General features: G+C 39.9%; 1 protein-coding gene across 6 annotated transcripts; it reads left to right on the forward strand.

Annotated features, from left to right (window-relative positions):
- Nucleotides 1–20: 20 nt before the first annotated feature.
- wnk2 (WNK lysine deficient protein kinase 2) lies at nt 21–21,725 on the forward strand. Of its 6 annotated transcripts, none has more exons than XM_084395470.1 (30): nt 21–437; nt 1,748–2,418; nt 5,398–5,570; nt 5,821–6,041; nt 6,173–6,330; nt 6,681–6,769; nt 7,109–7,328; nt 7,459–7,741; nt 7,989–8,470; nt 10,363–10,467; nt 10,592–10,630; nt 11,097–11,264; nt 11,465–11,881; nt 12,175–12,396; nt 12,496–12,536; nt 12,749–12,908; nt 12,988–13,104; nt 13,256–13,426; nt 13,514–13,586; nt 13,685–13,891; nt 14,350–15,200; nt 15,434–15,491; nt 15,601–15,668; nt 15,890–16,473; nt 16,560–16,810; nt 16,919–17,131; nt 18,043–18,141; nt 18,638–18,682; nt 19,269–19,522; nt 19,790–21,725. In XM_084395470.1, the coding sequence occupies exons 2-30, from the start codon at nt 1,807–1,809 to the stop codon at nt 20,087–20,089; spliced, it is 6,681 nt and encodes a 2,226-aa protein (XP_084251596.1). In that variant the 5' UTR covers nt 21–437; nt 1,748–1,806; the 3' UTR covers nt 20,090–21,725. The 6 variants fall into 6 exon arrangements, with proteins under 6 accessions (XP_084251596.1, XP_084251597.1, XP_084251598.1 ...); XM_084395471.1 differs by having other exon boundaries at nt 18,043–18,117; XM_084395472.1 differs by having other exon boundaries at nt 18,043–18,093.
- The last annotated feature ends 2,070 nt before the right edge of the window (nt 21,726–23,795 follow it).

Raw genomic sequence — 23,795 nt, forward strand, 5'->3', positions numbered from 1 at the left:
GTCCATGACGACCCGTGCAGAGGAGGATAAGGGTACCGCCTAAAAACACACGCTTTTATTGGACACACAGTGTGTTGCTAGGCGCTGCAGGATGTCCGTAACAGAGCATCAGTCAGCAGCACTGTAACAGAAGCTAACTCTGAACGCTACCATAACGAGGGAGGAATCTTTAGGGAGGTGTCGGTGCCGTATTATCCGAGATGAGGAGAGCATTGCCGCAGTGAGCAAATAATCTCATCAACGGGCTGTGGATTTCATGTCCCCTACAGACGCTGACATTTATAAGAACCAAGGGTGCTCGGGTTTGAAGCGGCTATGTGGTTGCTTGGTGAAAGTAGATGTCTGAGATTAAAATCTTATTTCAAGGGACAGCTGCGCACTTTATAGTTTTGTGGCGGCTTAAACAACGTGACAACCGCTGTCAGCTACCCAGCATGGTGAGTTAGATACTAATATTAGTTTCTCACTGGATACAATTCTTTTCAAATATTTTAGTATTTTTGTGGCATGAATTTCTGATGTAGACTAAGGGAGTTTGCCTCGTAGGCTACTTGAAACACAAGTTAATGCCATTAGTACGTTGGCTATTTGTGTTGCTCTTTTAACTTATTGCATAAATATTTGATCATAATTGATATGAGCTATTATATGTAAACGAGGAGTCTGGCAGTCGGTCCTCAAATGATGCCGAACTGCGTCAGTAGACTAGCATTGAAGGTATGGCAAACCGTTTTAACATTTATTCCTTTAAAAACTAATAGTGTTTATGTTTCTAGTACGTATTTAGTTCATTACTAGTAAGTGATACAATAGAAAATTGGAGTTCAATTTCTCTAACTAGTAGGCCTACTAGTCACTACTAGTTATTACCTAGTCTTTGTTGCCAGTCGTTATGGCCATAACTATGTTACTGGTGACAAATTTCCAGTATTCTAGTTGTTAGTAGAACCATTTCAAATCTTACTTGTAAGAGTTTAATGTAAAATAACCATAAAGTTGCCATTCTGACTATACTGTATATGACAAGTAAAATAAAGCAATTTTAACTGGTGAGATTAAAAATGTTACTTGTAACAACAGATAAAAAAAAAAAATGTAAATATGTCCTAACAATAATTATAGACTAGTAAATATGGAATAGATACTAGTAATATTGTGTTCCTGCAGCTATAAAAGGAATAAGTGCTAGTATGTAATGAAAAAGTGCTAATTAAATAGATACTTATGATTTCTGGGATAAGTGTTAGTTTCTAATGAATAGTTAGTGAAATAAAGTGGTACATGTATGACGTCAAAACCCAGAAGTCTAATTTGCTGTCTGTGATAAACATATCTTGACAATACTTTGATGTTTTGTTCTACAACATACACTGCACACACTCACACCCCAGACTGTCTTATCTAGTTACTTATTAAACACGTACGTTTTTCAAAAACAAACATAACTGCTTCAAAATTCGCGTTTTCGCTATGGGTGTGTAATTTACGTTGTAGAACAAAACGTCAAAGTATAATCCAGTTATGTTTACCACAGGCTTTACACATAAATCGAAAACCCCCATTATAAAACCCCATAGGAAAATCTCGAAGGAAACAGCGGCGAATTAGTCTTCCGGGTTCTGATGTCATACCTGCACCACTCTATTGAAACAGATACTAGTCATTATTGAATTATTTACAAGTAGGGACATGCTAGGAACGCAAAATAGATTTTAGTTAAAGGAATAAACTACTTGCCATATTGCAGGTGCATTCATTCAAGGAGGACCACATAAACGGCTGAAAGTCACAGATGAGTGTCCGGCGATGGAAAACCTGACTGGATCCAACTCTGAGCCGCAGCCTGAGGGCATCACAGTTTCTTCTGTCCCCTCAAAAAAGACTGCAATTTATGAAAATGGTCACGAGCATCCCACTCATATGGACCCCACAGCTGCAGCACACAGAGGGGCCAGCGATCCAACCGCATACCCTCTATTAGATTACCGAGGTCTGGTCCGGCAGAGATTTATACGCAGAAGTTTGTGGTTCTCCGAGTCAGAGGATCAAGAACTCGAGGTTTCAGAGTGCGACACCACCAGCAGTCCCGTTAAAAGTGCACGTATTGTGGTCCAGAGGAGTTTTAATGCGAAGAGTCCGGTGGGACAGGGAGACTGTGTAAAAGAGAGCTTCAGCAAAGAGCCAGAGACAAGTGAGGCTGAGGAAAAACATGATGAGGAACCACCTGAAACCTCCAACAACGGGGACAAAGCTGGGAGTGACGAGAATGAGGAAGATGCCGGAATGAAGGCGATATCCACCTCTCCGGGTGGACGCTTTCTTAAGTTTGATATTGAGCTTGGCAGAGGGTCCTTCAAAACAGTCTATAAGGGCCTGGACACTGAGACATGGGTGGAGGTGGCCTGGTGTGAACTTCAGGTAAGAAAACAGATACTGTACACATTCTGTACACAAATTTAACCACTGGCATTTCAGTTCTTGCAATGTTTGCATAGTAGGACTCCTGTTGTCCTCCTCTCAGGCTTTTTCTTTCTTGTCATTGAAGTTAAAAAGTGTCAGATAACCAACAGATCCACTTAATTTGTTGGGTGTAATGACTTGGCTAAGCTCTAGATGTGTCGGATATCAATGGTCTAGAAGTAAAAACTAAAAGGTAGTTTGTTTAAATTTGTTAATAAAAACAAAGACTATATTTTTCTGATTGATCCTGTTGCCATTCAAAATGCTTTCTCCTTGTACATGTTTGCCGGGTCATCCGATATGACTTCTTCCCTTTATCAGCACTATTGATTGTAAAATGGAGAGATTGAATCACCATGACCAATTCTATATCAGATTTCCTTTGTTTAATAGTGTTTCCGTGTGTTGTCAATGTCTAGAATCATTTGAGGTTCAGCTGAGTTCAACTGAGACTGCTTAGTGTTAAAATGTTTCTGAAATATTTAAAGAACCCGATTATGTTGAGTGAGAGATTATTTTGACTGCGCCGTAATTCCTCTTGCAAACAGCTTTGTGCTGCTTCTAGCCTGTGCCAAAGCTTTTAATATATATCAGAGCTCACTAAAATATCCCAGTAGATATTTACAGTAGAAATGCTGAAGGGAGGGGACACAAACAAACTCTGGAGAGCAGCAATGCACATCCCTGGAGGATCAGTCCCTCTGCATACGGGTCATGTGACAAGCTCTGGTCATGTGCACTTACCTGCTGAAATGATGCAACGGTGCAGGGTTATCACACAGTTTCTCGTAGTATTCTCTCTCTCTCTCTTATACAGTGTATGTATATATATATATATAGTCTCTCTCTCTCTCTCTCTCTCTATATATATATATATATAGTCTCTCTCTCTTTCTATATATATATATATATATATATACATACACACACACATTTTTCAGGTCTAAACCATAAGCAGCACATAAGACAGACAACAATTTTTTAGGCGCATAGTTTCTTACATAAATAATACCCATTTGCCCTTTATAATAATAAGCAATACTTCATGTACTACTTGCTAAGCTTATTTTCATTTTGGGAACAAAAGATAAATTGTGCATTCACTGTCCATGGAAGGATGACTAGGCAGTTATGATCTCTGGAGTTCTAATGTTATACATGAGGATGCTCTGGTTTTTGTTTCTATGTGTGGGCGATTTTTGCTACTGTGTTACTGTATGTACTGCTGTCAGCTATTGTTTGGGGCATGCCGTCAGTTTTGGTTAGGAGGATTCATCCTGCTTTATGAATTTTAAAATCACATGGATAGAGTTTAGGGAAGCATATAGTTCCCAGACTGCATAGCAGTCTCTGGAAGACAAAAATTGCTGAGGCTCCCAAATCTGCAAGGAGGGAGGAGAGCGAACAAGGGAGAGACAGAGGAACAGGTCAGATGAGGTGAAGATGGCTGTGTACTAAGAAACATGGCTTCCCTCACATTAAGCACTAGCGTTCTCAAGACAACATAAAGACATTCCTAATGGACCATTTTATGTACAGCTGAACGCCCAACCTGATTTATCCCTCATTTATCCGACAGGGATGCATCAGGAGCTGACAGTATGTATGAACAAAACTGTTCTGTGTGTGATGGAGTCTTCATCCAAGACACATCTCAGGAAAAGATCTCAGTGCCACTCCCTGGCCATGCATAAAGCAAAAAGCTCATTTCCTTTTGTGAGAGCTTTTGATGTAGCACACACACCTCTGAAAGTAATCAATGTCACTGTGTTTAATTTGTGTGTTTAAATTTTATTAGAAATGTAATGAAAGATTGGGATAATATTACAACCTATTAACATATTTAACTATAAAATTCCCTATCACGGCATTGCATATGCTTTTTCTTATTTGTTAGTCACTCAGATAGAAACAACCTAGGAATCATGTTTGGTCTGAACTGACTGTAGACTATAGAGTAAATTAGATGGAAAATTAAGAATAGGGGGAGGTCGAATAAAATACATGAGTCTTTGTGTGTCCCTGAGTTCATGTGAGGTGTTAGATGGTGCAGTGTGGGGGTGGGTCTCAAGAGGTTTTATGGGGTTGCACATTGCCTGATTGTGAGGGACAGAGATGTTACAGATACTCCCTGTCAGCGTTTAGCAAATATAGAAGCAGGAAGAGGGCAGATGCAAAGGTATTGATTTGGTCAGCTTCTTGACCATTGATACACACCAGAACGTGAACCACCAATGACTCTGTAACTGTAGCATTTTCAAGCCTAGCATAACGGCTGTACACACCAGTTTAAGCCCAACTGTACCTCTCTAACAGTTCTATTTTGCACACTGACTAAAGAGACGTTGGGTCAATTACATGTTGTTTCAGTTCTATTAAGTTTATTTGACAAACCCCAATATAATTTTTTTTTTTGAATTATGCTGTTTGTGTTAATTATATTTTCTGCATTGTACTCCATATCAAAGGGCTACAATATGTTAATCACTCATCTCTGTCACAGTGAGGAGCTTGCATATTTTGCCTTTTATGTTGCATCAATATGCTTTAACTGTAGTGTAGTTGTTGTTTTCTTATCACTTTCCTCGTTCCTGCCTTTGATCTTCTTCTTGACTTTCTTAGTCATATCATGTTTAGAGACATTGTCTCCACGACCACACAAATTCAAAAATACAATACAACAGATATAGTCTATCCTTAGAAAGCTATTACAGGGAATGTGCGCTTTAAATCAATAAAGATGGACTTAAATGTCTTCAGAACACACATCTTTCACTGGTCAAGAGTTATTTCGTATAGCTCTCTTTTCACTGAAAGGAGGATAATTGAGTTACCATATGTTTGTTTATCAATCCATTTCTCTTCCCACCTGTTCATCTGTCTCTCTTACTTTTCTCCTGCCATATGCCTGAAACCTTGAACACCTTGCCTTTCCAGGATCGTAAGCTGTCCAAAGCGGAACGTCAGAGGTTTAAAGAGGAGGCAGAGATGCTAAAAGGTCTTCAGCATCCAAACATTGTGCGCTTCTATGACTTTTGGGAATCTCCTGTTAAGGGGAAGAAGTGCATTGTTTTGGTCACCGAACTGATGACATCTGGAACACTAAAAACGTGAGTCACATAAAACAAAGACATGCGACAGCTGATGCTATCACACCTGGGAAAGTAACTTAGTTGGTATACATTATAGTAAAGCATTGAAATCTTGGTTAAGAACAAACTTGGTTTACAGTAGATCTGCCCTGATGACAACTTGCCCAATAATATGTCATGCTCCTGAAAACGTAGCAGATTTTGTGATATTGAGATTGGTGAAGAGTCAGACACAATGATCTCTTACCCGGTTTCTGTTAATATGTAGGTATCTGAAGCGATTCAAGGTGATGAAACCAAAAGTCTTACGAAGCTGGTGCAGACAGATCCTAAAAGGTCTTCACTTCCTCCATACGAGGACCCCTCCCATTATACATCGAGACCTGAAGTGTGACAATATCTTCATCACTGGTCCTACAGGCTCAGTCAAGATCGGAGATCTTGGCCTGGCCACACTGAAGAGAGCTTCTTTTGCCAAAAGTGTAATAGGTAATGATGAGATTTAACAGATTCGGCTATATTGAATACAACATTTAAACAGCAAGTTTAGATGATGTAGATTGTAGCTTGTTATGTATAATTTTAAATTAAATAAAATATATTTTTTCTTCCTCTTTTAGGCACTCCAGAGTTTATGGCCCCTGAGATGTACGAGGAGCACTATGATGAAGCCGTAGATGTGTATGCATTTGGGATGTGTATGCTAGAAATGGCCACATCTGAGTATCCATACTCAGAGTGCCAAAATGCAGCACAAATATATCGCAAAGTCACTAGTGTAAGTTTGAGCAAACTGCTGCTCACCGACCCAACATTTATATTTTCAGAATGGAATATTATTTAAGTTAAAATGCTGTAGAGGGACTTATTCATGAAAATGTTCATAAATATATTGATACATTATCACATTCAGTTCAATGGCATAATGTACGCACAACTGATTTTACTTACAATTTATGTAGATAATAATTCAGTGGTATAATGTCATGTTCTGTAATTGCTGTCAGGTTTAAAGAAAAATGTTTCCTTTGAAACTGCTGTAAAATTTCCTTTCACTCTGTAAGATTTTTTAATGAAACAACAATGTGTTTGTGTGTGTGTTGGGTTCCTTATTAATTTTCTGCACAGGGTGTGAAGCCAGCCAGTTTCATTAAGGTGGCCGTGCCTGAAATAAAAGAAATCATTGGAGAGTGTATCTGCCATCGCTGGGAGGAAAGGTGAGTCCATCAGTCGAACAGTCTCCTGCCACATAAACATAAAGATCAAAAGGCCTCTGCATGATCAGACAACCTTTTCTTGGATAGCTGTGACTTTATTTAACTGATACGCTTTTTCAGTAATTTGCCTTTGCAGTAATTTGAACCCTGCTAACGACATCGATTCTCCCCTGGTTATTAAATATGTCTGATTGTAAATCGCCTGCATGGATCGTCAATCAGTTAAATAGCTCATACCATTTACTACAGCAACATCGTCGAATTGTTGATAGTCCTTCAAGATGTCAGACTTGTTTTTCAGCTCTTTTCAAAACAAATCACATCTTTCTCTCCTAAAAGGTACTCCATAAAGGACTTACTAAACCATGCATTCTTTGCGGAGGACACAGGTGTGAGAGTAGAGCTGGCTGAAGAGGATGACGGCAAGAAGTCTTCCATTGCTCTGAGGCTTTGGGTTGAAGACCAGAAAAAACTTAAGGGAAAGTATAAAGACAGTGGTGCTATCGAGTTCACCTTTGACCTGGAGACAGAAGTCCCGGAAACAGTTGCCCAGGAAATGGTAAACGGATTTTTAGAAACGCAAAACTTTTAAACACATGCATAACATGCTTGTGGTTTGGAATACATATTCAGAATGTCAAGAAGTAAAATTCATTACTTCAGAGTTGTTCAATGATCTTTTCTGGCAGGTGGATTCTGGCTTCTTTTTAGAGATTGATGTGAAGATTGTGGGTAAGTCTATCCGTGACCGCGTGTCTCTAATAAAGTGGAGACGGCAGCGGATTGTCATAGGCCGTAATGGAAAAACAGAAGAGAGCATCACCAAGACTGAGGCACAGAATCTCCTTCAGGTGCCCTCCACAGGGCCACCATTGGGTGGACCACCCAGTCTTCCATCCGAAACTGAGGAACTACAGACTGAAGCAGTCAGCCTGGTCTGCAGTGCCCCGACTAGTGCGACTACAGCTACACGTGAGAGACAACTAGATATTGATATATCCACACAAAAGATGATACGTTTTTTTTTCCCAATGACTTTAAATTCTTATTTATGTAAATGGGTCTATTAGCAATATCCACATAACCAATCAAATGTAATGTAGAGTATTTCACTTGATTAGTTATTTATTTAGTTTAATCATTTATTTTGTATAACTTACATAATGCAGATAATTGTAATGCTTCAATAACTTGTGTATGCACTTTGTGTTGTTTGCAGACAGCAGTTCAGGCTCAGCAATGATAACAGGCCATTCAGGCAACCAAGACAGCACCTCTCAGCAGTCCCTTTCGGATTCAGTTTCCACTGGCCAAATGGTCTTAAGCCCTCCAGCACAGCTTCTGGCTCAATTGCCACAGTGTACCCAACAGCCATCTACTGCACACCCGCCTCTGGGGACTCAACAACAACCTTCTCTACAAATGCATCAAGGTGTCCCACAACAAACCATAGGCCAGTTACTCCACGGGGCCCAGCAACAACCTAGTCCTCAGCAAACACAGGGAGCCCAACAACAGCCTAGTGGTCCCCTGCACCAGGTTACACAAGCACAGGCCCATGGTTTGGTGCCTCAAGCACCCCAGCAACAACCCACCATTCAGCTGCACCAGCAATATCAGCAGTCTGCTCATCAGCTACATCAAGGGGCTTTTCAGCAGTCTTCGGTACACATGCATCAGAGCTCTTACCAGCCTTCACCTGTAAGTTTATACTTAAATTTGCCTCATCATTGCAGTTGAGCTTTACTTTGTAGGAAAACTCTAAAGCCACCGTCTTAATTCCCATTCATTTCTTCCCTTAGCACTATGTTTTTATGACAGTCTGAATTAAAAAACAAATTGTCTTTTTCTCAAACTGTGACTGAATGAGCAGCGACATGGCAGTATTCCTGGTGAATTCCGAAGACCTATGCTAGAATCTGATAACTTGGCGGGGACCAGACGTTGCAGCACTTCATTCCTTGACACGTTACAGAGGAGAACTGACCTACAGGATTTGTTAGAGCAGCTGCATCATCAGACTTATAGCTGTCCCAAACCTGAAGCAAGTTCTAGAGATGAAATAAATCAGTCGCTGTCTACAAGTGACTTTACAGTGTCTTCATCAGTCACAAATTACGACCAGGCACCAAATAATGTTTCTAAAGACACCTCTGAATATAGTTCACAGCAGGTAAAAATGAATTCACAGTCCCAGACAATGTCATTCAGTCGGAGGAACTCTGATGTCCACCCACATAACTGTCAGGCTTGTAGGGCACTATTGCTGGCTGTAAGGTCAGGGGGTCGAGGGTCTCTCGGTCATGCCTCTTCACCCTCTTCCTCCCATATCCACCAAAATATGCCATATGTTTCCTCATTAAAACCATCATTCTCACCTGATTTGGCTCATTCAGACTCCAGCTCGCCAATTTATATGACTCCACAGTCTCCATATATATCTACACTGCCTGAAAAGCAAGTTTCTGTTCTTGAGAACATATCAAGTTCAATACCAGTTAAAGTCACCCCACCCTCTCCAGTCCATAAATGCCATTCTCCTGCACAGATTCCTGTGACAACTCATGTGCCTAACATGTCACCACTAAACCATAGCATTGCCTTTCCCCCTGTCTATATATCTATTCCCTCACCAGTTCACATGTCTCCCAGACATATGTCTATATCTTCACCAGTTAATTCAACTTCCTCTCTCAAGTCATCATCTCCAGTTTCACCCATCTCCTTAAGCGGGCTACATTCTCATAGTTTGGGAGACAGCTCAGATTTGTCTCACCTCGATCGCTGTCTACATCATATCATCAATCGGCGTACCAGTTCCCCTGTCTTGACTGACAGAGTACCTACTCGAGATGGCCACAGTAATACTTGTGTTAACAAGTTCCATATACCTCAATTCCAAAGCGTAAGCTCTTTGTGTGTACCCCTATCACATCTGGAACAAGGGACTTTTTCTGTGCATGACAGTGAAGTTGGACCAGGTCTTGTGGTAGGTTAAAAATAAAATGTACTAGCTATGATCCCAGTAGAGAAATCTAGAAACAAGAGGATCGCTTTTGCCTCACCCATTCTTTCCAAGCTTCTTCACCTTCTTTGAAAAAAATGTTGCTTCCAGAATATGTTGTATTGCTCATAAATCCCTCCTAGTTTTATGCTCACTTGTATGTAAATTTCATACTTTAAACTTTGTTTCTGAAAATAAACTGAATAAATTATTGTAATCACTGCTATTTCCAAAAGAATAAGAAATGAGACCATCTTCAAGGCACTATTATGTCCTTTTGAAGGGCACAGTCTCTTGAAAGACTGCTAGAAGATGGCACAGCAAGCTGACTGAACTATAAATGACTGCTACTGCAACACCGTAAATTATCCCTGTACGTGGTCCCTTTTAAAGCAACATCCCCCGTGTGTAGAGTTGATGTCAGACATTTCCCCTTTTGTTCCCTGTCAGTAGCTGCTAATTTACCTGTCACATCAAACTGTATGCTGGAGTTACTGTCCTGCAAATATCTTGAGCTGCCATTGACTGTTAAATCCTTAATTCCAAATGTTCCTATATTAATATTTGTTTTTGTTCATGTGTTTTTCAGCCTTCCACACAATTGGTTTCATCCAAGACCGTCTCTGCTCCAGCTACTCCTGTACCACATGCTCGTCCACAGAGCATTCATGCCTCTGCCCTCGTAGCACAGGAGGTAAGGCTGCTATTGGTTCGTCTTCCCTTAAATGAGGATGGATGCATGCCTGTGTGCTAGCAAAGTGATAGTTTACTAGATTAATTTAGAATTTTGTTCTTCCTTGTGTTTGTATTTCTCTCAGTTTCATCTTTATTTCCATCCTGAAGCTTTCCCGCCTCAGGTAGACACAATCTGTATAAACATCCTCACAGTCACAGGATTTTGGTTTCAGTCATGCCATAAATGTATCAGATTATTAAAAGTCTACTAAACAATTAATAAATTCAGTTTTACCACTGTTTTAGTTGGTAAACCAAATCCCTGGGGTTGCTCAACAATGAATAAAATCAGTTTTTACCACCGATTTAGTTGGAGATAAAGATATTTGCCAGCGTTATCTGTGGGAAACTGTTGAGTAAGTGTTCCTCAAAATTCATTTTACTTGTTATGCTAGGAGACAATCTGAAACGATTGCTACGTTTTTAATGCATTGTGTTGTATCTGCCACTATAATCAGGTGAGATAAACCCATTGAAATTATTTAATTAAAGAATTACACGATGGCTGAATTCATTAAGGCGTTCAATTCTCATATGTTTAGCATTTAGCATCATTCTTTATTTCTTTTTTCTCTTTGTCTTTTCCAGACTTTATCAACTCTTCAGCCCCTAGTGCTGCCATCTTCAGATGCTCAGTTCATTCCACAGCATCTATTACAGTCAGCATCTTCAATGCTCAGCACCGCTACCCATCCTCCACAACCACAGCTAAATGTTCAGACACCCCTTTTCCAGCCTCTACAAATCGCCACACAGGTCAGTTAATGAAACCTTAAACCAGGCCTATGTGTGCAACACCTTTACTCGGATATCGCAACAAGTACATTCTTTAGCAAGGGTGAAATTTCTAGATGGTTAAACAAAGTCAAGGTATTTTCTTAATTCTACATGCAAATATGTAGCTTTATAGTTTACCTCTGGCTGTTTACGTTTTTATCTTGCTCTTTATTCTTTAGTTTCCTTCGGCATATCCTCTTTTGCCAGAAGGGGGCACACCTGCAGGGACAGAGCCAATACCTTTCTCCTCAGTCTCTTACTCTTCTACCTACCCCACAAATGCTCATCCTGTCTCCTCTCCCTACTACTCATTAAGCCCTATCAGTGCTCCTCCTCCCACACTATCTATGCAGAATGTATCCTGCATGCTAGGAGCAGGCACACCTGTCTCCACCCCTCTGAATGTTCCTACCCCTATACCTCTCCTGGCTATGGCCCTGTCCCCACACATGCTTCCTCCTGAGCAACATCTGCAGCAAATGTACTACCCAGTTCCACCACAAGAAGGTGCCATTTTGCAACCTCTACCCCAGCCAACACAACCCTCCCTTCCCCTCCCTCAGCAAGACCCATCTATTTCTGAACCTTTTACAGAGGTAAATGCTGTGGTTTCGTTCCTGCTTTGAGCAAGGATTGATTTATGTATTGGGAATGCAAATCAAAATACTTTCTTTGATCACATAATTGTTGAAGCTCAGTAATTACTTTGGGAGGGACAGCAGAATTGCAGTACATTAATCGGAATTGGTACGTTGTCATAGCAATAATTTCTGGATAATTAATGCTATTCAGTGAGCCTTACAATTGAGGTCTAAAATGTTTTCAACTGGAGTACCCTCGCCATGATGAATTGCAGATCCTGACCCTATCTCATACCATTGTGTCGCAGATCCAGTCTCCTCCTCAGGACAGGCAGTCAGAGACAAAGTTTACCACTGTTCAAGCCATACCTGAGACCGTGGAGCCCCCTCTGCAGCCTTCTGGCATACACGCAGGATATGCTGTTCCTGAGAGTGCTGGCATGCCCAGTACAACTCAGCAAACAGCAGACACTGCTTCCATGCCAATTCCTCCTGCGCTAGAGCCCAGCCCATTTCAACCTAACACCGAGGTAACATTAAGCATAAACAACATCCTTTATCTAACTATTATATGTATTCATCAAACAAAGTCCCACATAGATCATTTAAATAATTATGTTTCCTTACAGGCACCTGTATCTATTCCACTCCACAGTTTTGCATGTGACAGGTAGGAATAAGTTGTTTTTCTCTGAAAACAATGAGAATTGCGTACCTAAATGAAGTCAGCCATTATGTAATTCTTTAATTATATAATTTACAATGTGTATATCTGGACTGTTTATAGTGGCAGATACAATACATCAAAATAGTAGCAATCATCTCAAATAGTCTCCTAGAATGCTTTTTTAAACTTCAGGTTATTCTGTTTTGTTTGACTAGCCTAAACCAAGATGCATCTGGTAAAGAAATAAGTGACAGCTTTGAAGGACCCACTGGTGGAGGAAAGGGTGATGGCAAACCCAGAAAGCACCACCGCAAATCCGCTCGAACGCGCTCACGCCAGGAAAAAATTAACAAGCCAAAGCTAAGCATGCTAAATGTAAGGATTAAACATGTCTTCTTTTTGAAATATAATTGTTTTTTTGTGATTGCCTTCTAAAACGTCCTTATACATTCAGGTTAGTAATACAGGTGACAAGATGGTGGAATGCCAGCTGGAGACACACAATCATAAAATGGTGACTTTCAAATTTGACCTTGATGGAGATGCACCTGAAGAAATAGCCACTTATATGGTAAGATTAATGTTCTGCGTGGAAATTCAGAGTATTACGAAACAATATTGTCGTGCTAAAGATTTAAAATTTAGCTTAAAATGTAAATTTGTATAGTCTAACATCAGATTGTCTTGTGCATAAGATTTTGTTTCTCTTATTTGTGTACCAGGTGGAAAATGGCTTTATTCTACCAATAGAAAAGGAGATTTTTATAGATCAACTTAAAGACATTGTCGACAAGGCAGAAGACATTCTAAGCGAGGACATGGATGGAGAGAAGATATCAGATTTTGGGAAAAATAATTTGCAAGGACAAACTCCTGGAGATGAAGGGGGAGAGGTACTACATGGAACATGGAGTCGAGTCATTTAAAAAATTGAACATCTTAAAAATAGAATTGAATTCACTAATATCACTAAATTGAAGTCTCCTCCTATTATTTTCCAGGGAATAAATGGACAGCAACCTGGGGCTCCCCAGCAAGTGTATCAGCAAAATGGTAAACTTTCTTCCTCCTATAATTGGCGAATTTAAAATTCATGCTCGCCAAATGTTTGCTAAAGTATGAATGTATCAATGTTCTTTTCCTTTGCTCAGTTCTGCACACGGGTAAGAGGTGGTTCATCATCTGCCCTGTGGAAGAGGCTCCTGGTGCCAGTCGGGACGCATCCTCAGATGGAGGTCCATCTACACAATCTCCATCCACAACAACAATAACTGATGGGACAGCCACTTATCAGCCTGGTGAGAGTGCTTCAGCCCATCCTCCTGAACCCAGCACAGGATCTGCTTCAGCATCCATGGGTAATCTCTGCCTATGACATAACTTAGTGTAACTGATACAGATACAAGGAAATATTGGAAGAAGGAATGAACTGCCAGATATAGGGCTGATTATTGCTAAAAAAAAACTAAAATAAAACTAAGATGAATTGATTCAATGATCTTAATACATTAGAATATCATAATCAGACTGGGATTGAGCAAGAGAGACCCAGCTTGTTCAAGAGAGAGTGTGAAACTGTGGAATCAGTTTCATTCTCTGTTATGTGGTTTGCTTCAAAACTCATAAAAGTGTCTCTAATCATGTTGTGAAATGCTGCTTTCAGAGTTTGTGCTTATACAAATAATAGGTTTTAAAAAGTCTCTGCAATATTGTGATTGGTGAGAATCATTAGTGTGTCGTCACAGCCCTACTCCTAACATGTCTGTTCATTTTTTTATGATATGTTTTGTTACATTTTATGTCTTTCATTCCACAGATTCAGAAGCCTGTGCCACAGCGCCTCCATCAGGAGGAAGTGATCCCTATGGGGTTTGGAGCCCCCTCTCTTTGACCACTACTGATCCTTTTGCTCTGGCTGCTCTTTCCCAAGCCCCCCCTGCTCCGCAAGCCGCTGTAATGCCAGCTCGGTCTGCTTCCCATTCAGAGGAAATGCCAAATTTAGGCTCCGCCCAGGTCAATGTGCAGCAATCCCAGCCATGCATGGATCCTCAAAGTTCTGTTTTTGTGGATGAGACCCAGAGTGGCAGATTAGGCTCTGTCTCCCCTAAGCACACTGCTCAGCAGATGGCTGAAATTGCATGTGCTGTCTCCATGGTGGAGGACGTGCCCTGCTGTCCCTTGGTCATGCCGCTGTCCCTAGAAGTGAGCGGTGGGGCTCAGAGATCATCCTCTGTGATGCCACCACAATCACAAGACACTACGTCTGCTCGCGAACAACTCCACTCCATTACATCTAGTCGAGTGGAACGTGCCCAGCAGCCAGTGGTGTTGCAGCAGCCTGTGTCCACTGTGAGTGGAACTAAGGCACCTTCCCTGCCCCAAAGCCCTGCTTCTTCCCAGCACCACTTTGTTCCTAGTGAATCAGATGGAGAGCGTGGCAGAGGAGGGTTTGTAGACAGCACTATCAAGACACTGGATGAGAAACTGAGGAATTTACTGTATCAAGAGTACGCTCCCATGTACCCATCGGGAAGTGCTGCTGAAACTCCAGGATCTGGCACAGAGTATATCCAATCCCCATCAGGACCAGAGTGTGCGTTGGGAGGGTCAGGAACCAGCACACCTAGTCTTATGGGAGAGGGACGATTCAGAACAGGAGAGCAGTTGGTAAGTTTAAGCTCCATCTGCCATTTTTATGTTTTTTTTTTAATAAAATCTGGTTATTAGGTATGGGGCATGGGTAAGTATTTACATTTTTGTATGATCTTACCTATGGCTATTACCAATAGCTATTCCCTAATTTTCAGCATGTCTTTTTTTGTTTTTGTTTGAGGGTATTTAGAAGTTAGGATTGTGTTTGATGGATCACCACCTAAAAACATTTACTTTTTGCCTTTTAGCCACAGATCCCAGAGCGTGTGGACAGTTTAAGTGCTCTCAGTGACTCTGCCGTTGGAGGTTAGATGATATTTTCTTTCTTATCTTATTTTTTTCTCAAGAGAATCGTTCTTCAAGAAAAATCTATCATTTACAAACAATAAGAACATAAAGCCATCTTTATCCACAGTTACTGTGTCAAGGAGACACGTCATGCCACACTCTGCCTCTTGCTCTGGATCTAGAAGTCGATATAAGGTACATTATGTACAGCTGATTTCTGCAGAAAAAATATAGGTTTAAAGATTGTTTATTTCCAGTTTAATAATCTAGGTGCCCACATCGAGTTAGTCCATTTTCCCCAAAATATTTATTCCCCCTCATTTTATGATGAGATAAAGGTTGTAAATATGAAATATTTTGTCATATTGTCACATCAGTATATTGTCTTCTTATTTTGTTTGATTACTCTGGATTAGATGATGCCTAGCTCCACTGACATCCTGTCAGGTCAAGGTCGAAAGCAGCGCAGCTTGAGCAGCACAGCATCTCCAGCGCACCCTGGTGGCTTTATAGGAGAATGTGCAGTGTACGAAGAGCCGATTGTTTCTGCCACCACTGTCGGCAGGTTCTCTGTTGTCAGCACAGAAGATGAGGTCACGCGCAGAAAGCTCAGCAGCAGATATTCTGCCCCACCTGACTTTTATCTAGACGCCCCACCTCCCCTGACCAAACGAGGCTCTCTGCCAAGGGCACAGACCTCAGTCTCAGCGGATGTCACTGTTCACACTCGCTTCATGTCCTCTGACTCTGGGGCAGAGAGCAGCCCTGCCAAAATGGCACCTACAACCCCATCCCGCCATGGGAGGTCTGAAAGGAGAGGAAGTGACCTCATGAAAAGGGCGGTGGCTTTTCTAAAGCGCTCCGGACGCAGCAGTAGTGTGCAAAGCTCTGATTCGCCAAGCAGAAAGGGAGGGGTGTATGGATCCTATGTCAGCAGTGACAATGACTCCGAGATGGAGGATTCCGATATAAAGAGGGAGCTTCAAAGACTAAGAGAAAAGTGAGTTTATCAAGTGTCTGTGTGTATTTATGATGGAAAGAAAATAAAAATTCTTACTCACCATCGCTTGCTTCATCTTTGTACAGGCACATGAAAGAGATAACCGAATTGGAGGCCAATCACAGAGAAGAGGTTGAGCTTCTCTATATGAGATTAGGGAAACCACCCCCTCCAGGTCTTTACATCCCACCCACAGCACCCCCTGCTGGACGCAAGCGCAGGACCAGCAGGCACAAACTAAAAGCTGGCAAACTGCTCAGTCCTCTAGTACAACAGCTGAGAAATGTTGCCTCTAAAACTAGCGACTCCAGCAAACCTAATGATTTAACAAAATCAGGTTAGTTGGAGTGTTAAAATATCTCCATACATAATAAAGACATTAATAAAGTACCTTAACATTTGGATTCTACCCAAGAGCATTATAACATGTCATTTTCTCTTTCAGCTGAAGCTGCCCTGAGCTTGAATGGGTCTCCTGCCAGGGCTTCCAACTTGTCAGATGGCAGGGCTAATTCTGGGACCGGGACTCTGCCTTGTTCTGTGTCTGAGCCGGTTCAGACCCAACAGCCCTGCTCTCTCAAAGGATCTCTCTCCTCCGACAACATCTACTCTGGTCTACAGGGAGAAGGACATGGGCCACGCAGCCAGCCTGGACAAGGTGACTTTAACTCTGATTTCCCAGAAGTCTGGCTTTGTAGCAAACTGTGAATGATTGATTGATTGATTTTAGAAGATTATCTAGTCAGTATAATTTGATCACCCACCTGCATAGAAAGAAAAATATCAGGTGAAATTGGCATTAAATTAATATTAATAATTCGTTACGTTTATATTGCGCTTTTCTGGGTACTCAAAAGCTTTACATAGAAGGAGGGAATCTCCTCAACCACCACCAATGTGCACCATCCACCTGGATGATGCGTCGGCGGCCATATTGCACCACACACCAGCTTATTGGTGGAGAGGAGACAGAGTAATAGAGCCAATCAGTATATGGGGATGATTAGGAAGCCATGATGGACAGAGGCCAATGGGCAAATTTGGCATGGATGCCGGGGTTACATCCCCATTCTCTGTGGTTAATGACCACAGAGAGTCAGGACCTCGGTTTAACGTCTCATCCGAAGGACTGTGCTTTTTGACAGTATAGCGTCCCCATCACTATACTGGGGCGTTAGGACCCACACAGACTCAGGGTGAGCGCCCCCCTGCTGGCCTCACTAACACCTCTTCCAGAAGCTACCTAGTTTTCCCAGGAGGTCTCCCATCCAGATACTGACCAGGCTCAACCCTGCTTAGCTTCAGTGGGCAACAAGTCTTGGGCTACAGAGTGATATGGCTGCTGGTGATAACATTATGACATTTTAGACATGCATATGTAAAATTTTCTATGAAATCCTTTTTCTTTAAGTGGTTTGTAGAATCCTCAAGGCGAACATTTAAGTCAAGCAAATTCAATGGGGCTTTTACATGGATGCTTTGACATTAACAAGTTGAATTACAGCCAGATTTATGAATCCATTAAAATAATGGGATTTTTTTCTCTCACCTCTGCACTTCTGTCCGCAGGCTGGCCTCCTTCTCCCCAGGCGTCTGCACAGGTCACCTATAAATCCAGCAGTAAACCACGCGCTAGATTCCTCAGTGGGCCTGTTTCTCTGTCCATCTGTTTGTATCTCTCCTTTCCACCATTTTCCATGTCATTTCTTGGGAGCCCCTGCTATCTTTCTCCCACTCTGTTCTTCTCTTCTATTAATTATTTATCAGTATTCATGCTTCATCTTTAATTATCCTGTTTTTCCATACTGTGTTTTTTCTTTCCTGATTCTTTCTATCCTCTGTTTATCCCAACACAATTCTGTTTTATTCAATTGTCTGTTTTATATGCCAATGATGCTTCTAGATACTTTAACTAGTTGCGCAGCTTGACAGTATTAATCTCACTTTAATTTAACTTTTGCAAGCCTAAAACCAACACTGTGACTTTAAACCTTGTTCACAATGTTGTTTCCGTTCTATTTTCAGTGTTACTTTGATTTGTAATAGCTGACCCTTTTATTTCAGTTCTAACTTTTAAACAATAAATTATACGTTCCACCTCTTTATATGTCTCTGTGTGCAGCGATTTTCTACAGAAAACTAATTTTAACTTTTCTTTTTGTAGGGTCAACCCTTAAACGCCTGTGTCTGGGTAAAGAACGTGGCAGCAGTAAGTATAGTATTTTCTTAATTTCAACACTTTAGACTTTTAAAATACATATTTGCCTCAGCTTAAACCTTGACACTGTTACTCCAACTGTTATCTGGGATATATATATTAAAAAAAATTCTCTCTATGGACATATTACAACCACCATAATAGCATGGGCCTAAAACATATTTAATAAAGTATATGAACGCAAATACTTCTATTTAACTTACATTTCTTAGAGAGTTGCAATTCAAAAAGTGTCAGCTCACAGTCTATAACACCTCAAATATCACATTCTCTGTGTTCTCAAAAGGGCAGATTGAGCTCTCTATCACCCCCTTGAGTACTTGTTACTGCAGTTGTCAGCTATGTATAATTGGACACACATTTGCTATATGTTGGCCAAGCACATGAGCATTTATCTTGTTTTTGACACAGTTGACTAATTTTACTTAATTTTAGAGGTGTATTAATAATCTATTTATAGTTAAAAATAATTATTTAAAGGGTATTACTTAACCATTTAATATAATTAAAGAAGGTATGGATTGCATTTCAGCTCTTTTTGTGCTATTCATACATCTCAAACCAACTTGTTTCATAGGATCTGGAGCAGCATCAGCTGCTTCTAATCAGTCCCCAATGCCTCCTGGATCAACTCCTCCTCCTCACCAGCCAATTGGTCTCGCCCAAGCACAGACTAATAACAGCAACAACAAGACAGATGATGCATTCACACAGCAGCTTCAGAGACTCATGGATAACTGGGCAGAAGGGTTAAGGCATCCTTCACGCTCACAATCCCTCAGTCTAAGACCACAGCAACTGACCCGATCCAGGATCTGGAGCGCTATAGAGGTGAGATTATTAAAATACTCCTTTACCAAATATTAAAGGGTATGAAAATGAACATTCTGTCATTAATTACTCACCCTCGTGATGCCATCAAATTCTTCAAAAAATCTATTATATGGATTCATACAGGTTTGCAATGACAAGAGGATGAGAATTATGACTGAAGTTTCACTATCTTTAAATTGTGATGATGATTTTATGCCTCTTCAATGCTCAGGTTAAAAAAGGTTGGTGCTGCTAACTAAGAAAGATATTCTGTGATGTCTTTAGGCTCCGGTTTCAACAGAAAGATTGAATGCTTCCCAGCTGCCTCTATCATGGCCGCAGATTGATTTCCATGCCCCTGGGATGGCGACTGACGCTACACAAGTACTCCAGCGCAGTTTTTTGGTGCCCGGTAGCTCGTACGGAAAGATGCTGGATGCCCAACACTTAGACATGGACTACTGGCCAACAATGACTGGCAATCTTAACCAAGAAGTCTTTGCTTTCCCTGCTATGCACTCTCCTTCTTGGACAGCACCTTCTTCCCCCAGCGAGGTTCCTAGTTCTAGAAATAGGACCATGTAGCTTTACCATCACTGTACCTATTCTTCTTACTCTGTCGCCGAAAATACTTTAGTTTCTATAGAGTGCTGGTTAGGCCTTTCAGTGTGCAATTCTATCTGTTGCAGTTGCTAGCATGTAGTCGTTTACAATGCGCATGTAGTAATCCCACTTGAACATGTAAATATTCAGGCCAACAATGTAGGCATATGTGATGAATCAGTTATGTACATTGAGTATTATTGTATATATCCATATAGCCTATGTAGCATAACTGAATTTTAGCATAGGCATATGTACAGAACGTATATTTTTCATCAAAATTTGTTTAGCTTGCTTGTGTTTGTGGAGAATCAATTTCCTTAACACTTTGAGCTGTACACATATGTAAATGCTATAAGGTAATATGCTCTTAAATTTGGGTAGATGTGTATAGACACTGTTTATAATATCTTCTGTAAATATAAGCTCTATCTGCATATGTGCATAAACCTGACATGTGAATGAAGTTGAGGTTTAGGTTAATCAGTGGCTTGGGTTGAATCGTATCACATCACAGCTGGGTGAAAACACTGGAGCTTGGAGCGATGATCATGACATCACTGTGAATTTTTCACTACGTCCTGCAGCGATCACTAATTTCACAATGAACTGGTCAGCAAAACACATTATCGTATGCTAGAAAAGTAGCGACCACGAACTGCACTGAGAAACAAGAGAGAACTTTAACAGACTGTACATTTCAGGTGAACAAGCCTGCAAGAGTGCCTTGAACAGCAACTGCAGACTGTGCTGCGTACCAGCCAATGTACCCAGGGTAAAGGTGACTGCTATTAATCTTCTGTTACCAAGCATAATACCAACTAAATTCATGTTTTCCCCACCTGCAGTTTATGATGTCCTTTATGGATGTTTATAAAATGCATTTCAACACTACATGGTATAATTCAGTTAAGTTAAAAAAATGTTTTGAAGGTGTGTGCATTCATTATTATGAGGATATTGTTCTTTTGTCATTTTCTACATCTGATACAGTAAAAAAGTACATTGGTTTAGAGGAAAACTTTTCAAAATTGTAATGCGGTCAAGTGATCTTTTGAATAGAAGAATCTAATTTTACAATGAATGAAACGATGAGCTAAATGATCTCCGCTGGCGCGGTCATCTGTGGTTACTGCACAATCTTATAGCACAATGCCATCTTTTAGATCTCAATGCTACTGGTTTTCCTTAATAATGCTAAAATTTGACTGTCTAGACTAGAGTGTTTCGGAAGACACTGACTGATGCTTTGCAACATTTAAAATCTACTTAAACTTACAAATATTCTGTAAAAAGTCCCATGACGAAGTGGCAAAATCTGCTCGTATACACTTTCTATACTTGTACAACAAATTATTAAAACAAGTTATTTTTTTTTTAAAATGGTGTTATATATTTGGAAGACTTAAGTGACATTAGGTCTAACCTTGCGCTAAGCAGAGGTGTAGGCAGGGCATTGTTTTTGTCATGGTAAATGTCAGTCTTTATAACTGGAGAAGTGAGGTTTGTAATACAAACAAGGGAACATGCTGCTCACGTGGTCAGTTGCATGATTGTCTGCTGCAAATAAAATTTCACATGGTTGGAATAATAAGCACACTGTAAAAAAATTCTAACCCTCCCAAATCAAAAATTTCAAGTGACCGATAACATCTAAATTTTTTCAAACTGGCCCAGGTGAAATTCTTGTTGCAGTAGTCTGTTAACATTGGCTCAATGAGAAATAATACGTCAGACTAATTGAAAAATTTAGATGTTATCGGTCACTTGAAATTTTTGACTTGGGGATGTAATTTTTTTTTACAGTGCATATATTCATATTTAATTTAATAATAGGAAAATAATTTAATTTATTATTTTATTATTTAAAATTTTTTTTTTTAATAAAGACGATTTGCATTCTGGGTCATTCCTGGGATTCGGTAATATTTCAACTTTTTATTTATTTATTTATTTTTAAATTAGGCCTGAATAACTACAAATGTAACATTTATGATACTTTTCAAATTTTTATGGGACTGAAGTTAAAAATAGACTAAATGTGTGTCTGTGGTCTCTTTATGTTTGTAAAAGATATTTTCAATTTAACATGTCAGATGGTAATCAGCAAGAAATGCTTTCATTTTTAATTGCCTTCCCTATTTTTTTCCAAAAATATTAATGTCGCAAGGTTGAGATGACGGGGTTGAAGACTGTAATCGGTTTGAAGGGAGGCATTGCTTTCAATTTTATATTTTGAAATGTTTTCTCTTTCTCATATTGTGGCCTTCTTTCTGGGACAACATCTGCATGCACAACACAGTCTTTCTGCTGCTGACGTGGCTGCCATTCCTGAGATAAGAATGCTTGTCAGTGTTCAAGTGACATATTACATCAATATATTTTATTTATAACAAAATTATGAGTTGTCATGACCATATTCCAATTTTTTTAAATTAAAAATATCCATAAATTATGAGAAAAACTCAACCCTGTCACAAGTTTTCAACCCTGAAACAATGAGAAATATACAGATGTGACAGGGTTGAGTGTGATGGGGTTGAGATTTTTTTGCACAAAATGGCCACTGCTCCTATATACAGTACATTGTATATACTTATGGATAAAAAAAAAATAATCCATCTTAATTTGTATGTGATGGGGTTGAGTTAAGCTTGACAGTACCCTCCCTTGACTATAATAGGCCTCAAAAATCTTAAAAAGTATGATAATACTTACTATCTTATGCAACACTGTTAAAAAGTGTCATTTTATGGGCAGAGAATAGTTGGCGTGACAACTGCACATTTTATTAATTATTTTCTTAATAAAAATTCAGTGAAGTACCTCAGGGACATGTGCAATAGAAATAAGATATTATTTTATGATAATTATTTTTAATTATTATTAATTATAATGGACATAGCAAAGTATTGTGAAAAGCTTTTAATATTTCATTTTGGAGAACCAACACTTTAAAAAGTCTTGGGGACTAAAATATTTTTTTCAAATACTTATTTTCACGGGAGTAACTTTTTTTAGTTCCTGAATCCTCGCCGAGTCCAACAATACCAAACATGCTACACTGTAAAAAGTGATTCTGAGTTTTAGTCAGGTGGACAAGTAAAATCATGTCCTGTCAACTTGCAGTGTCTCACTACACAATAGGATGAGTTATAACAACCTCAACTTGAAGGGAAATTTAAAATAACGTGTTCATATAACAACAAAACATAGGTTCATTCAATTTTCTGCCTCATGCGCATGTGCCAGAAACTCTACGTCATGATGACGTACTATTTTAACGAATTTGAGCCAGACGCGCCATCGCCATTTTGTGCACGAAAAGACGACGAGATCACGACAGAGTTGCTGCGCGGAAAAAGACGAAGGAGCTCTTATTTGAACGACTACAGGTGGATTTTTATAGTAAGTATACCCTGATTTGTTCTTTCTTTCATGTAAAAATTAGGCTTGTTTCGTTTGCGCTCACCGACCGCGTATTGATTACAGGCTATTTTGACAAACTAAGACAACTTGATTAGTAATCAGGAGCCACACGCACTGGCACGCATATTTTTGCTAGCTATAACGTTACAGTGTGTTAGACACCGAGCTGCTGTCGAGACGTGAGCAGAAAGAGAAGTCGTCTTTGACTAGTATTAATGTTAGTAAATATATATATATATATATATATATATATATATAT

This window comes from Rutilus rutilus (genome assembly GCF_951802725.1).
Source record: "Rutilus rutilus genome assembly, chromosome: 22".
Classification (NCBI taxonomy): domain Eukaryota; kingdom Metazoa; phylum Chordata; class Actinopteri; order Cypriniformes; family Leuciscidae; genus Rutilus; species Rutilus rutilus.

Excerpts from the sequence above, each read along its gene's own strand:
- wnk2 (XM_084395469.1), top strand. The coding sequence starts at position 1,807 with ATGGAAAACCTGACTGGATCCAACTCTGAGCCGCAGCCTGAGGGCATC. Across the intron at positions 6,770-7,108 it reads TGCCATCGCTGGGAGGAAAG|GTACTCCATAAAGGACTTAC; the intron begins GTGAGTCCATCA and ends CTCTCCTAAAAG. Across the intron at positions 13,427-13,534 it reads CTGGAGATGAAGGGGGAGAG|GGAATAAATGGACAGCAACC; the intron begins GTACTACATGGA and ends ATTATTTTCCAG.